A 14,615-nucleotide genomic window follows, 5' to 3' on the forward strand; every position below is an offset into this window, starting at 1 on the left:
GCGAACAGATATAAAAAGAAACCTTGAATACAACCCCACATAGAGACTATCATTAGGTATCGACAGTCATTTCTGGAGCTAGTGTTTCGCCATACGGGAACCTGTTATCGCGAAGAATGAAGAGATGTTGCTGTTACTGCAAATCGGACCAGGCTGCACGGTAGTGAGACAAACTGCCCTACATCTACATACAAGCTCTGCAATAGAAATGTACAGTGTACCTTCATTCGTAGCCCAGTTACCAGCAAATAGTTCCTGTTCGTCCTAGCTGATACTCTGGGTGCAGCACTGGATCTAATTTGTGCTGCGGTTGCGCGTGCGATCAGTGATAGCTCGTTAGGAGCGGCTGCACGAATCTGTACGTCGCTGCCATCCGGAATCAAGGCGACGATCAGGTGCACCTTCCTCAGACCACAGGCGCCAACCCAGCTTACACTTCATGTCCAGTATCTTAGATACTCTTCGAAATGCCAAAATAGTTGCCTGCAAGTCAATGACAATATTTCACTGAAAATCAGTTAATGTTTACTAAGCCATTTGGTCCTCAAAACGCCGGCCGGGGTGGCCGAGCGGTTCTAGGCGCTACAGTCTGGAACCGCGCGACCGCTACGGTCGCAGGTTCGAATCCTGCCTCGGGCATGGATGTGTGTGATGTCCTTAGGTTAGTTAGGTTTAAGTAGTTCTAAGTTCTAGGGGACTTATGACTACAGCAGTTGAGTCCCATAGTTCTCAGAGCCATTTGAACCATTTGATCCTCAAAACAACAAACCACACTTTCAGCAAATCGGATACAATCGTTACGAGGTCAGCGTTTCCATCGTCAAGTGCCCTCCTATTTTTGCTCCTTATGCAACTGAATTAGATCATTTGTAAAGAAATCTGACAACGTTTAGGGGCATTAAGATCGGCGACGCCCACATTGCCGCGGAATGTCTATGATCTGGTAGTGTTCGTCATCAACAGAGCATATATCGAAGCCTTACATGCCATCTTGATACGAGCAAGCATGAGGAGGGTGAAATAAACGGGAATAAATCGATATTAATTCATGGGTGGGAGGAATATACATCATACTGAACGACGCTGGTACTAATTAATGCATCAGCATAAAGTTGTGCGAGACTTTTTAATGGCAAAAAAGGTAAAAAAGGTAAAAACAACGTCGTACAACTGGTGGTTGATTCTACAATCCGCGATACAATTAGCGAAAAGGCACACAGGTTTCCTGAAAAAGAGACTCAGTTCCGACGGCAGGCTGAAAACACCTTATTGTGTCACATTCCAGTTATTTCTTTTGTAATGTGCTGTCAATGCGAACAAGAGGTGACCGAGACGTGTAACCAATGGCACCCCATACCATCACGCCAGGTGGTACGCCAGTATGGCGATGACGAATACATGTTTCCAGTGTGCGTTCACCGCGATGTCGCCAAACGCAGATGCGACCATCAAGATGCTGTAGACAGAACCTGAATTCATCAGAAAAAGTGACGTTTTGCCATTCGTGCACCCAGGTTCGTCGTCGAGTACACCATCGCAGGCGCTCCTGTCTGTGATGCAGCGTCAAGGGTAACCGCAGCCATGGTCTCCGAGCTGATAGTCCATGCTCGAACTGATCGTGCAGATGGTTGTTGTCTTGCAAACGTCCCCATCTGTTGACTTATGGACCGAGACGTGACTGCACGACCCGTTACAGCCATGCGGATAAGATACCTGTCATTTCGACTGCTAGCGATAAGAGGCCGTTGGGATCCAGCACGGCGTTCCGTATTACCCTCCTGAACCCACCGATTCCATATTCTGCTAACAGTCATTGGATCTCGACCAACGCGAGCAGCAATGTCGCGATACGATAAAGCGCAATAGCGATAGGCTACAATCCGACCTTTATCAAAGTCGGACACGTGATGGTACGCATTTCTCCTCCTTACACGAGGCATCACAACAACGTTTCACCAGGCAACGCCGGTCAACTGCTGTTTGTGTATGAGAAATCGGTTGGAAACTTTCCTCATGTCAGCACGTTGTAGGTGTCGCCACCGGCGCCAACCTTGTGTGAATGCTCTGAAAAGCTCATCATTTGCATATGGCAGCATCTTCTTCCTGTCGGTTAAATTTCGCGTCTGTAGCACGTCATCTTCGTGGTGTAGCAATTTTATTGGCCAGTAGTGTATATAACTTCTGTTATAGCTACATCAAAGTAGCTATTTAAAAAGCGTCCACAGCGTGATGATTTGGGTCACTGCCTTTACTGCTTACTATAATTGCGCGTCACGACTTTATGTGCGTTCACTTTCCGCTTAAATGTCATGAAATTTTGCTGGTGTACGTTTGAGGAGGCGACACAAAGCGTCGCAGCTCTTATTCGACGAAGCATAATTGATTGTCAAAGCAACAGGATCGTGGCTGTGCAACGCCCTTTAAGTTTAACAATGTGACAATACAATTATTACAACTAGTGCTTTATTTTTACATAGTATTACTGCAAAACATCTTTTGTAAATGGGTCAAAGTGTTTCTGTTTATGGTCACAAATGCAGCCGCAGATCTTGTAGCTTAGCCTAGGATAGAGAAATGACGGCATGTTGCAGCAGCCAGATGTACGCTGGTAATATGAACAACATTGACGCAGATATTCTAAGGACAGTCCACTCTGAACTGGCCAATGGAACACTGGCACAGGCCGCACGATGGGTTCAACCAAGGGCGATGCAACTGCAGGTACACTGATGGCTTCAGAGGATGTCTTCTTGGTAGCTGGAACATATTATGCATTGATAGTATTACACTTTAGACGAAAGATATTTTTCAAACACATTTGCATACAAACAGCTTCAACATAAATATTTGTCTTTATTGCGATTACAGGTAATGGGAACGAGTGCGCCAACTTCATGTTTACACCATTAATATATGCTTTTTAGTACTGATAAAAGATTATTTACAATCTGAGGAAAACAGAACATGATACTGATTAAATCACTAAGAATTTCACTACTAACCTTGTATTTCAAACATTACATTAAATTTTCTACAAAGAAAGTACTATTCATTTTTATCTATGACTAACAGTTTCCGTGTTGCAGGGGATGGGATTATCGCAGATTATTAAAAATGGTATTTTAATGCTATGAAATTGATGTTTACTCTTAAATGAAGTGGGTTAAGAACAAATATCAAAAGTCTGTACCACATCTAAGTGCAGTAGAAAATTATTTTGGCATAAATTGTGTTCTGAGGGTGTAAGGAGTGGAAAGGTGGGATTGGAAGTGTGAGGAAATGTAGGTCGCCAGTTTGTGGTCGTGCAGTTCCCTCCTTCGTAGGTTTGCAAATGTAGAGCGAGCAGACAATTCCCCATTCTCTCTTCTACACTATGTCACAAAAATCAAACTACAGGGTCCAGAATGAAATTTTCAGTCTGCAGCGTAGTGTGCTCTGATATGAAACTTCCTGGCGGATTACAACTATATGCCGGGCCGAGACTCGAACTCGGGACCTTTGCCTTACGTAGGAAACTGCTGTACCAAAAGAGCTACCCACGCACGACACACGACCTCTCCTCACAGCTTTATTTCCGCCAGCACCTCGTCTCCTACCTTCCAAACGCCCGCGAAAGGCAAAGGCTGAGTTCGAGTCTCGGTCCGGCACACAGTTTCTATCTGCCAGGAAGTTTCAAACTACAGAGTGTTTCACAAAGCTATACCAATCCTTCCAAGTTTGCCTTATGAACCACTGGGGACGCAGTGCGCAGACAATTCTGGGAGGGTGGGGGGCTATTTTTCACAAAGTGTATTAGCACTACATTGAACACAGATATGAGCTGCTAATAATACTATCGCAAGAAACACATATGGGCAGAATCTATACAATTCTCTGCTAGAGGGGACTTGATTCTTTGCCATCCTGTGCGGCAGCTGTTGTGTTATTCCAGGAAACGCAACTTTCCCCATCTTGCGTGCTGCTCGTTTTTCAGTTCACAGACAGTCTATACCTCCCCAGAATTTCATTTCCATTTCTCTTACGTATGCGGACATAATAACTTTATAGGGCTCATGTTTATATAGTGGAGTTATTTTCAATTTATTAAGTGAGTACTTATTTGCATTTGTTAAATGAGGATGTGTTCGATCACGATCAATTTGGACTGAGGAAATGTAAAGGCACCACAGAAGCAGTTCTGAAGTTGTGGTTGATAACGGGAGCAAGACTAAAGAAACATCAAGACACGTTCATAGTATTTGTCGACTTGGAAACAGCATTCGGTAGTGCCAGATGGTGTAGGTTTTCGATATTCTTAGAAAAGTAGGGGGAAGCTATAGGGAGAGACAGGTATGTTGTACTAAAGCCCGGAGTGAATAATAAGAGTGGAAGACCAAGAACGAATTGCTCAGATTAAAGAGGAAGTAAGACAAGGATGTAGTCTTTTTCCCCTACTGTTCAATCTATAAAAAGAAGAAGGAATGATGGAAGTAAAAGAAAGGTTCAAGAATGAAATTAAAATTCAAGGTGAAAGGACATCAATAACGAGTTACACTGGTGACACTGCTGACCAGTTACACTGGTGATGAATTCTGCTACCTAGGCAGCGAAATAACCCATGACGGACGGAGCAAACAGGACGTCAAAAACACACTAGCTCTGGCAAAAAGGGCGTTCCCGGCCAAGACAAGTCTACTAGTATCAAACATAGGACTTAATTGGAGGAAGAAATCTCTGAGAATGTACGTTTGGAGTACTGCATTGTACGGTAGTGAATCATGGACTGTGGGAAAACCGGAACAGAAGAGAAGCATTTTAGATGTGGTGCTACAGGTGAATGTTGGAAATCAGATGGACTGATAAAGTAAGGAATGAGAAGGTTCTGCGCATAATCGGAGAGGAAATAAGTTTGTGGGAATTACTGACAAGAAGAAGCGACAGCATGATAGAACATCTGTTAAGACATCAGGGAATGACTTCCGTGGTAGTAGAGTGAGCTGTAGAGTGTTAAAACTGTAGTGGAAGACAGAGATTGGAATATATCCATCAAATAATTGAGGATGTAGTTTGAAAGTGCTACTCTGAGCTGAAGAGATTGGAACAGGAAAGAAGTTCGCGGCGGGCCACATCAAACCAGACAGAAGACTGATGACTAAAAAAAAAAGAAGTGGGATTTTATGTAAAATATATTTCTATAAACAATGGCTGGAAGTGCTTAATTTGTAAGTGTGATGTTGTCAGTGTGGTATGTTATGTTGGTGGGAAAGGAATTGGAATTGTAAACGTGGCATCTTGTTGCTGTCTGTCGTTTACAACATATTGTAAAGTCGTCTGGTAGTGAATTGATGGATTGCCAGAAAGTTACTTCACTTCTCTCTCTTGTAACTGTGTCACTAGCAGACTGCATAATTCTTTTCCAAATGTGGGTTTTCTGGCACTTGTAGGTGGGCTGCACTGAGAGGAGCAACTTAGCACGCATCCACAGTATATCTTGCAAGGTAAACGTCAGTATGTCTGATGGAACAAGGCAGTCACGTTTAAAACTAGAAAAGTAATCTCTGACTTACGTTGAAATATATGAAGTTTGATAATACCTACATGACCTACTTTTGTTAAGAGGGAACCAATTTAAGCATCTTCGACTCTTCAGACGTTGGGAATGTAGAGGCTGGGGTGATGTGTTTTATACCCTCAAGTTGCCAAAAGTATTGTAGCTACTGATCGTGGAGACAATGAAATCGAAATTGTTGAATATATTTTCACAGCATGATGCGCCTGGCGCAGGCTCTTCAGTATGGCAGACAGTTCCATCTGTTGAACTTTTTCATACGATAGCTCATTTAACAACTGAAAGTGGATACTCAGTAAACGGAAAATAGCTCCACTATCTAAATAAAAGCTCAGTGAAGTTATTTTGTCTACTGATCTGAGTGATATGGACATGAAATGCTGGGGAGGTATAGACTGTCCTCAGACTGAAAAACGAGTAACAGTTGCCGTGCAGGAAGCTGCCTTTCCCAGAAAAACAATACAAATGTCTCACAGAAAGGCAAAGAACCAGTTTTCTCTAGCATTATACAGGGTGTTACAAAAGGTACGGCCAAACTTTCAGGAAACATTCCTCACACACAAATAAAGAAAAGATGTTATGTGGACATGTGTCTGGAAACGCTTAATTCCATGTTAGAGCTCATTGCAGTTTCGTCAGTATGAACTGTACTTCCTCGTTTCACCGCCAGTTGGCCCAATTGAAGGAAGGTAATGTTGACTTCGATGCTTGTGTTGACAAGCGACTCATTGCTCTACAGTACTAGCATCAAGCACATCAGTACGTAGCATCAACAGGTTAGTGTTCATCACGAACGTGGTTTTGCAGTCAGTGCAATGTTTACAAATGCGGAGTTGGCAGATGCCCATTTGATGTATGGATTAGCACGGGGCAATAGCCGTGGCGCGGTACGTTTGTATCGAGACAGATTTCCAGAACGAAGGTGTCCCGACAGGAAGACGTTCGAAGCAATTGATCGGCGTCTTAGGGAGCACAGAACATTCCAGCCTATGACTCGCGACAGGGGAAGACCTAGAACGACGAGGACACCTGCAATGGACGAGGCAATTCTTCGTGCAGTTGACGATAACCCTAACGTCAGCGTCAGTGAAGTTGCTGCTGAACAAGGTAACGTTGACCACGTCACTGTATGGAGAGTGCTACGGGAGAACCAGTTGTTTCCGTAGCATGTACAGCGTGTGCAGGCACTATCAGCAGCTGATGGGCCTCCACAGGTACACTTCTGCGAATGGTTCATCCAACAATGTGTCAATCCTCATTTCAGTGCAAATGTTCTCTTTACGGATGAGGCTTCATTCCAACGTGATCAAATTGTAAATTTTCGCAATCAACATGTGCGGGCTGATGAGAATCCGCACGCAGTTGTGCAATCACGTCATCAACACAGATTTTCTGTGAACGTTTGGGCAGGCATTGTTGGTAATGTCTTGATTGGGCACCATGTTCTTCCACCTACGCTCAATGGAGTACGTTATCATGATTTCATACGGGATACTCTACCTGTGCTGCTAGAACATGTGCCTTTACAAGTACGACACAACATGTGGTTCATGCACGATGGAGCTCCTGCACATTTCAGTCAAAGTGTTCGTACGCTTCTCAACAACAGATTCAGCGACCGATGGATTGGTAGAGGCGGACCAATTCCATGGCCTCCACGCTCTTCTGACCTCAACCCTCTTGACTTTCATTTATAGGGGCATTTGAAAGCTCTTGTCTACGCAACCCCGGTACCAAATGTAGAGACTCTTCGTGCTCGTATTGTGGACGGCTGTGATACAATACGCCATTCTCCAGGGCTGCATCAGCGCATCAGGGATTCCATGCGACGGAGGGTGGATGCATGTATCCTCGCTAACGGAGGACGTTTTGAACATTTCCTGTAACAAAGTGTTTGAAGTCACGCTGGTACGTTCTGTTGCTGTGTGTTTCCATTCCATGATTAATGCGATTTGAAGAGAAGTAATAAAATGAGCTCTAAAATGGAAAGTAAGCGTTTCCGGACACATGTCCACATAACATATTTTCTTTCTTTGTGTGTGAGGAATGTTTCCTGAAAGTTTAGCCGTACCTTTTTGTAACACCCTGTATAACAGTGGTCAGGGATTTAAAAAGATTCTGTCCACATGCGTTTCTTGCGTTACTATTATTGGGACTTCATATCTATATTCCAAATAGTGTTAACGCACTTCGTGGAAAATAGACACCCCAGTATATATCTGCAGACTGCAACGCAAGTATTCCATAAGGCGAGCTGCAGAAGGGTCGGTATAACTTTGTGAAACACCCTGTAGTTGCTTCTTGTGACGTAGTGCGGTAGAGCAAATCGATAATTGCCTACTCGCTCTGAATTTTGCAGACCTATGAAGGAGGGATTTGCATGATCACCCTCTGGAGACCTAACCTCCCTCACACTTATTACATCCACCCCCGCCTTTCCACCCTGTTACAACTCCAGAACTCAATTTATCTCTTAATACGTTTCTACTGACATAGATACGTTACAAACATTTAATATTTGTTCTCATTTAACAATATACATCAATTTATACCATAAAAACAATATTTTTTGGGGATCTGCAGTTTTTCCATCTCCTGCAACGCAGGAACTATTAGTCATAGAGAAAAATAAAATCTTTTCTGTTGGAAATTTCATTTATATACCATGACACCAATTTTTTCGAGTTCTGGACTGGTGGCATGGATGTCAATGTGTCGGCTTACATTACAGAGATACCACAAAAATCTGACTGTAATGAACTCTAGAATGCCTTCGTTGGCGTACTGAATGAAAAATTTCAGCGTTTTCGAACCTGTAATGAACTCGAGAATGCCTTCGCTGGCATATTGAGGGATAAAATTCAGCGTTTTCGAACAAGTTGCACTCTAACCTACTATTCAATGATGGTGGCATGCTTTTTAAATGCTCTGTACTAGCTATCAGTCAAGAGTGACATACACTATGTGATCCAAAGTATCCGGACACCTGGCTGTAAATGACCTACAAGTTCGTGGCGCCCTGCATCGGTAATGCTGGAATTCAATATGGTGTAGGCCCATCCTTAGCATACGTTAAATCAGGTGCTGGAAGGTTTCTTGGGGAATGGCAGCCCATTCTTCACGAAGTGCTGCACTGAGAAGAGGTATCGACGTTGATCGGTGAATCCTGGCACCCTGTCGGCGTTCCAAAACATCCCAAAGGCGATCTATAGGATTCAGGATGTTAATGTCGTGCAACCACTCCGCCACTGGCCGTGCATTATGAAGAGGTGCTTGATTGTGTTGAAAGATGCAATCGCCATCCCCGAATTGCTCTTCAACAGTGGGAAGAAGGCAGGTGCTTAAAACATCAGCGTAGGCTTGTACTGTGATAGTGCCACGCAAAACAACAAGAAGTGCAAGTCCCCTCCAAGAAAAACACGACGACACCATAACACCACCGCCTACGAATTTTACTGTTGGCACTACACTCGCTGGCAGATGATGTTCACCGATCATTAGCCGTATGCACACCCTGCCATCGGATCGCCACATTGTGTACCGTGACTCGTCTCTCCACACAACGTTTTTCCATTCTTCAATCGTCCAATGTTTACGCTCCTTACACCAAGCGAGGCGTCGTTTGGCATTTACCGGCGTAATGTGTGGTTTATGACCATGAAATCCAAGTTTTGTCACCTCCCGTCTAACTGTGATAGTACTTGCAGTGGATCCTGATGCAGTTTGGAATTCCTGTGTGATGGTCTGGTTAGATGTCTGCCTATTATACAAAACGACCCTCTTCAACCGTCGGCGGTCTCTGTCAATCAACAGACGAGGTCGGCCTGTACACTTTTGTGCTGTAGGTGTTCCCTTCACGTTTCCACTTCACAATTACATAAGGAACAGTGGACCTAGGGATGTATAGAAGTATGGAAATCTCGCGTACAGACGTTTGACGCAAGTACCACCCGATCACCTGACCACGTTCAAAGTCCGTAAGTTACGCGGGGCGCCCCACTATGCTCTCTCACGACGTCTAATGACTACTGATGACTACTGAGGTCGTGATACGGAGTACCTGGCAGTAGATGACAGCATAATGCACCTAATATGAAAAACGTGTGTTTTTGGGGGTGTCCGGATACTTTCGATCACGTAGTGTAGCGGAAAAATGTCAGTTGAGGTGCTTTAGAGTGTCATAGATACAAAATTTAATCTCTTCAGGTAATACTGCATGCCATATTAGGCATATCTGGGATATGATGTGTCTGGGATAAGGTGTGTGGGCAACTATTCGTACCGAGCGAGGTGGCTACGCCTCTCTGGGGCACTTGCGTCTTTGGACTTTAGTCAAGCTTTTGATAGGGTTGACCATTCGTTCCTTACGGCCGTTCTCCACCATATGGGTTTCCCAGTCGCCGTTATCACGGTAGTGATGCGCCTTCTGCGGGGTGCCTCATCCAGGATTATGTACAATGGCAGACTCACTCCACCGATAATAATAGGTCGATCCGTACGTCAAGGTTGCCCTCTATCAGCAATTTTGTACGCCTTTTCCTTGGAATCCTTGCTATGTGGACTAAGACAACGTTTGGTAGGGTTGTCCATAGATCGCTACCGATTCTGTTGCACGGCCTATGCTGACGATGTAGTCATCTGTTTACGTAATGCCGACGAGGTTCGAGCTGTTTTGACGTGGGTAGCGACTTATGGTGAGGCGTCGGGTAGCTCTTTAAACGTACGCAAGTCAAAAGTTATGTTCATTGGCACGGGACTTCCCGTGGAGTGCGTTACACCTCTCACCACCGTTGATACCATTCGTTGTTTGGGAATAGATTTTTCATCTGATCTCCGGAGTTCAGGCACCATCAACTGCCGACGCCTCCTTTTAATGATCAGAGCAGGTCTTATGGACCATCGCCTTCGATCCCTAGATATTCTCCAACGCGCTCGATATGTCAATACATATATCGCATCCCGAGTTCCCCATGTAGCACAAGTTCTACCTTTCCCGCTTACTGTGGCACGTCGCATGTTGGCAGCGATGGCATCTTTCGTCAGCTCTGGGATGTTGTTCAAAGTTAACTATGCAACCCTTACTCTTCCCCGTGAACGAGGAGGGATAGGTCTGTTTCACGTGCCGGATAGAGCTCGCGCCCTATTTGTCAGCTCCCAGATGACGGTATGGACCCGTTGCCCCACGAGCCTCACTGGTCTCCTCCTGTCGGCATACTCGCCGGTCTCACTGTCAGCCCCAGTGATGATCTCGGATGTTCCGGCCCAGTTCCATTATATACGGTACTTCTTTCTGGAACTCAGTTATCTACGCCTCACCTTACCAAGACAGCTTTTACTCAAGACAAAGGCAGTATACAGTGTCCTCCAATTAGGTCGTCCACCTAACCCGATTGAACAAAAGTTCCCCCAGGTTGACTGGCGTCATGTATGACGCGCGGTGTCCGCCTGTTACTTTGACACGAATGTACAATCTGTCTGGTACCTAACTGTCAATGGTAAGCAAATCAACCAATTTCGCCTTCATCGTATCCACCTCGCCCAATCACCTCTATGCTCCACGTGTGGAGTGCCAGACGAACATCGGTTTGTTTGCGGACCGGCGGCGGAGGTTTGGCACTTGGTTCGACGTATTGTGGCTTTTCTAACGCGGGACATTCCGGATCGGATTACTCCCCTTTCATTATTATTTCCGGAACGTGACTATTTTCCTCGGACAAAGACCAATGCTGTGAATTGGATTCGCGAACATGCCATTCACTACATATTTGGACAAACTGTAGACTCTGTACTCGATTTTTGGACATACCTCAATGACCGTCATTATGTCGTTGTCCGTCACCCACAATACAGACGATTTTTCTCGAACTTCCTTGGGAGTGCTTTCCACGAGCCGCCTCGCAGCTGGAATGTGTTAAGCCAAGAGAGAAGAAGGTTTCCTGTTTGAACCAATGAACATTTCTGAACAATTGAACGGAACACATCAATTTCGAGAAAACGTCACTCAACATATTACCAGCGGGGCGCAGAAGGCCTCTGATCACTTACACAAAAAAAAAAAAAAAAAAAAAAAAAAAAAAAAAAAAAAAAAAAAAAAAATTCAGAAAAAGGAATATTTTGTTTTGTTTGTAAGGATAGCCCTAACCTTGATTTCCCATATTTCCGCTGGTATATAGGCAGCTCTCAGGGGTAGGTTTAGTCAGGAGCCAACGCCTGAAGTGGCCTAGATTTTTTTGTTATAGGATGAAAAGTGGCGGTGGCACTTGTTTTTTTTTAGTTTCATTTTATTAACGGGTTTTCAAAAGAAAAGAAAATGTTTACAAAAAAAAGAAAAAAACACAAAATCAACAAAAAGAAAAAAAGGTATAGCGGAAAAAAGGGCTAGAGCTAAAAAAAAAAAAAGGTGGCGCAGTCAGTGGTTAGCACACTGGACTCGCATTCGGGAGGACGACGGTTCAATCCCGCGTGCGGCCATCCTGATTTAGGTTTTCCGTGATTTCCCTAAATCGCTCCAGGCAAATGCCGGGATGGTTCCTTTCAAAGGGCACGGCCGACTTCCTTCCCCATCCGCCCCTAATCCGATGAGACCGGTGACTTCGCTGTCTGGTCTCCTCCCCCAAAAACCAACCAACCAACCAACTATTCGTCACGGTCCTCCAGATTCTGCTGTTAATGTTTTGTAGTCTCGTGTACAGACTGCGTGGAGAGAGATCGAAGCTCTCTTCATTCTATGGCACCCAGTTTAGAGGCTGTGATTACAGCCTGTGATGCTTCCTACCATACTGAATTCTGATAGAAAACTTCATATATAGTACTATAAAGCAAAAATGTTATATATATATATATATATATATATATTTGTGTTACAGTTTTCTCAAATACCAGTGTACTTTTCTTCTGCATTCGATTGGACTGCGACAGACAAAGTCAATACGTATAGCGTATTTTAGGATCCCTCGGTCAAGCAGTGACAATAACAATTACAATCATATTGCTTGACAAATCAGTAATGGTTAATGTAGTTGTTTTGATGACCATTTTATGATACATGAGGCAACCTCTGCCCTCAGAAAATGAAATACATAGAGACATTTATGACATATGGAAATAGCACAGGTAATTTGATCAGTGATAATCCCAAAACCAAAAATTAACTGTGAGGGACTATCAGTAATCTCCTTAAGGTAGCGGAGGATTACACACAGTCTAAGCAAGACCTCACTTGAAAGTTCTCTTCTTGGTAAAAGCCGCCTTTTTGATGGAAAGTATTATTTTCCGAGACAAGATGGTACTATAAGCCTTAGAGGATACCCTAGCAGAAAGAACGTGCGCAGCTGGCACTGTTGGGCAATGTGATGTGGAGGTCACGAAGTTCAGCAACTAGTGGAGGAGACATTCCCCAACATAGCAGTTACTTCCAACAACAGACCCGTTAACAACATATGTCACGGGCGAATTTTGTACATCGTCCGTGATTACATATCACGGGCAAATTTTGTACATCCTCCTTGATTACATAACAGTTGAGTCGCTGCAAGATTTTTTAAATATTGCAGTTGTACTTACCGGAAGATACCTCTGCCACGTCCACATTAGACTGTCGCCTTGTGAGCTTGTTTCTAAATGCCTTGGCAAATGGGTTGTTGCGAATTTTAAGGGCTGCCAAATCGTCATTCTGAAAATAGGTAATAAACCAAATGAGTATTTGAGCCCAGACCTAGCTTCTCTCTCTCTCTCTCTCTTACGCACGCAAACATGAACATGTAACAACATGCGCTTGTAGCTTTATAAGATATTTAAAAGCATGAGATATTGTAAACGTCATTAGGTCACACGACAGGTACAAAATATAGGATGGTTATAATTACAGTTTCACTACTTGTGCTAGTGAAGACAGAAAACTATTTACCGTATGTAACCAACTTTAAAGGAATGAAGTTCAGATTGCGCGTTGCAGGATTTGCGCTGTTAGTATCATGATTTGCCGCTAGGCACCGTTATTGGTACGGCGACGTGGGTGTGAAAAACAGTCATCAGTAAGCATTACAGTTGCAGACAGTTAACAAAGGGTCTGCGCAAATTGAGCAGGCTTTTAATCGTAAAGCTGTTTTGTCAAAACAACAGCTACTCCTCGCGAGTATCGACATGTTAAAAGCATATGTAAAGATCCTCTTTCCGCCACTAGTTGAAGAACGTGATTCGGAAGTTCGAATTAACTGATGATCTGTGAACTGCTCTCGGGAGAGGCCGACAGCGAACTGCGCCACAAAATGTTGAATAAGTTACTGTTGCCATGGCTGCGATGCAAAGTGCAAAGTACCATGTTCTATTTTCAAGCAGCGTACGAGTTGGGCCACGACAACTGAACATTCCGCGATCCACAGTTCGAAAAGTGTTGCGAACGGTTGTGAAATGGTATCACTAGTGCGGTTCCAGGCTGCAGTGGACAGAGATGGTCGTTACACTGAGAAAAGTAAAACAGAAAGTAAACATGGTATGCAATTAAAAAATGTTACCCTCTCATGTGGAAATTAAAATGAGTTACTTTCAATGGTCCATTCATTATTTCTCTTCCCCGTGTCCTTACAATGTTTCCATAACGTTTCACTGCCCTACGATCACAGTTTTTCATAAGGGCACTGTCAAGTAGCGGAAGTTTAATTATAACCACCCTGTAATTATGCATAATTAAAAATAGCTACTCTTTCCACAACACAATATCGTCAGCAATAACATTAGCGGCCACGATATTCACTACTGGCCACTAAAATTGGTACACCACGAAGATGACGTGCTACAGACGCGAAATTTAACCGGCAGGAAGAAGATGCTGCCATATGCAAATGATGAGCTTTTCAGAGCATTCACACAAGGTTGGCGCCGGTGGCGACACCTACAACGTGCTGACCTGAGGAAAGTTTCCAACCGATTTCTCACACACAAACAGCAGTTGACCGGCGTTGCCTGGTGAAACGTTGTTGTGATGCCTCGTGTAACGAGGAGAAATGCGTACCATCACGTTTCCGACTTTGATAAAGGTCGGATTGTAGACTACCGCGATTGCGGTTTG

The 14,615-nt window shown here is 44.0% G+C and overlaps 1 protein-coding gene across 1 annotated transcript in view; it reads right to left on the reverse strand.

Moving 5' to 3' along the window:
- Positions 1 to 2,937: 2,937 nt before the first annotated feature.
- Positions 2,938 to 14,615, reverse strand: part of LOC124774904 (T-box transcription factor TBX5-A-like) — a 177,124-nt gene continuing 165,446 nt past the window's right edge. The window contains exons 4-5 of the mRNA XM_047249575.1: positions 13,112 to 13,220; positions 2,938 to 2,948 (exon numbers count right to left, since the gene is read on the reverse strand). Coding sequence (XP_047105531.1) covers positions 2,938 to 2,948; positions 13,112 to 13,220 — 120 coding nt within the window. The remainder of the gene's footprint in view (positions 2,949 to 13,111; positions 13,221 to 14,615) is intronic.

The sequence above is a fragment of the Schistocerca piceifrons genome, chromosome 1 (assembly GCF_021461385.2).
Source record: "Schistocerca piceifrons isolate TAMUIC-IGC-003096 chromosome 1, iqSchPice1.1, whole genome shotgun sequence".
In the NCBI taxonomy this organism is placed as follows: Eukaryota; Metazoa; Arthropoda; class Insecta; order Orthoptera; family Acrididae; genus Schistocerca; species Schistocerca piceifrons.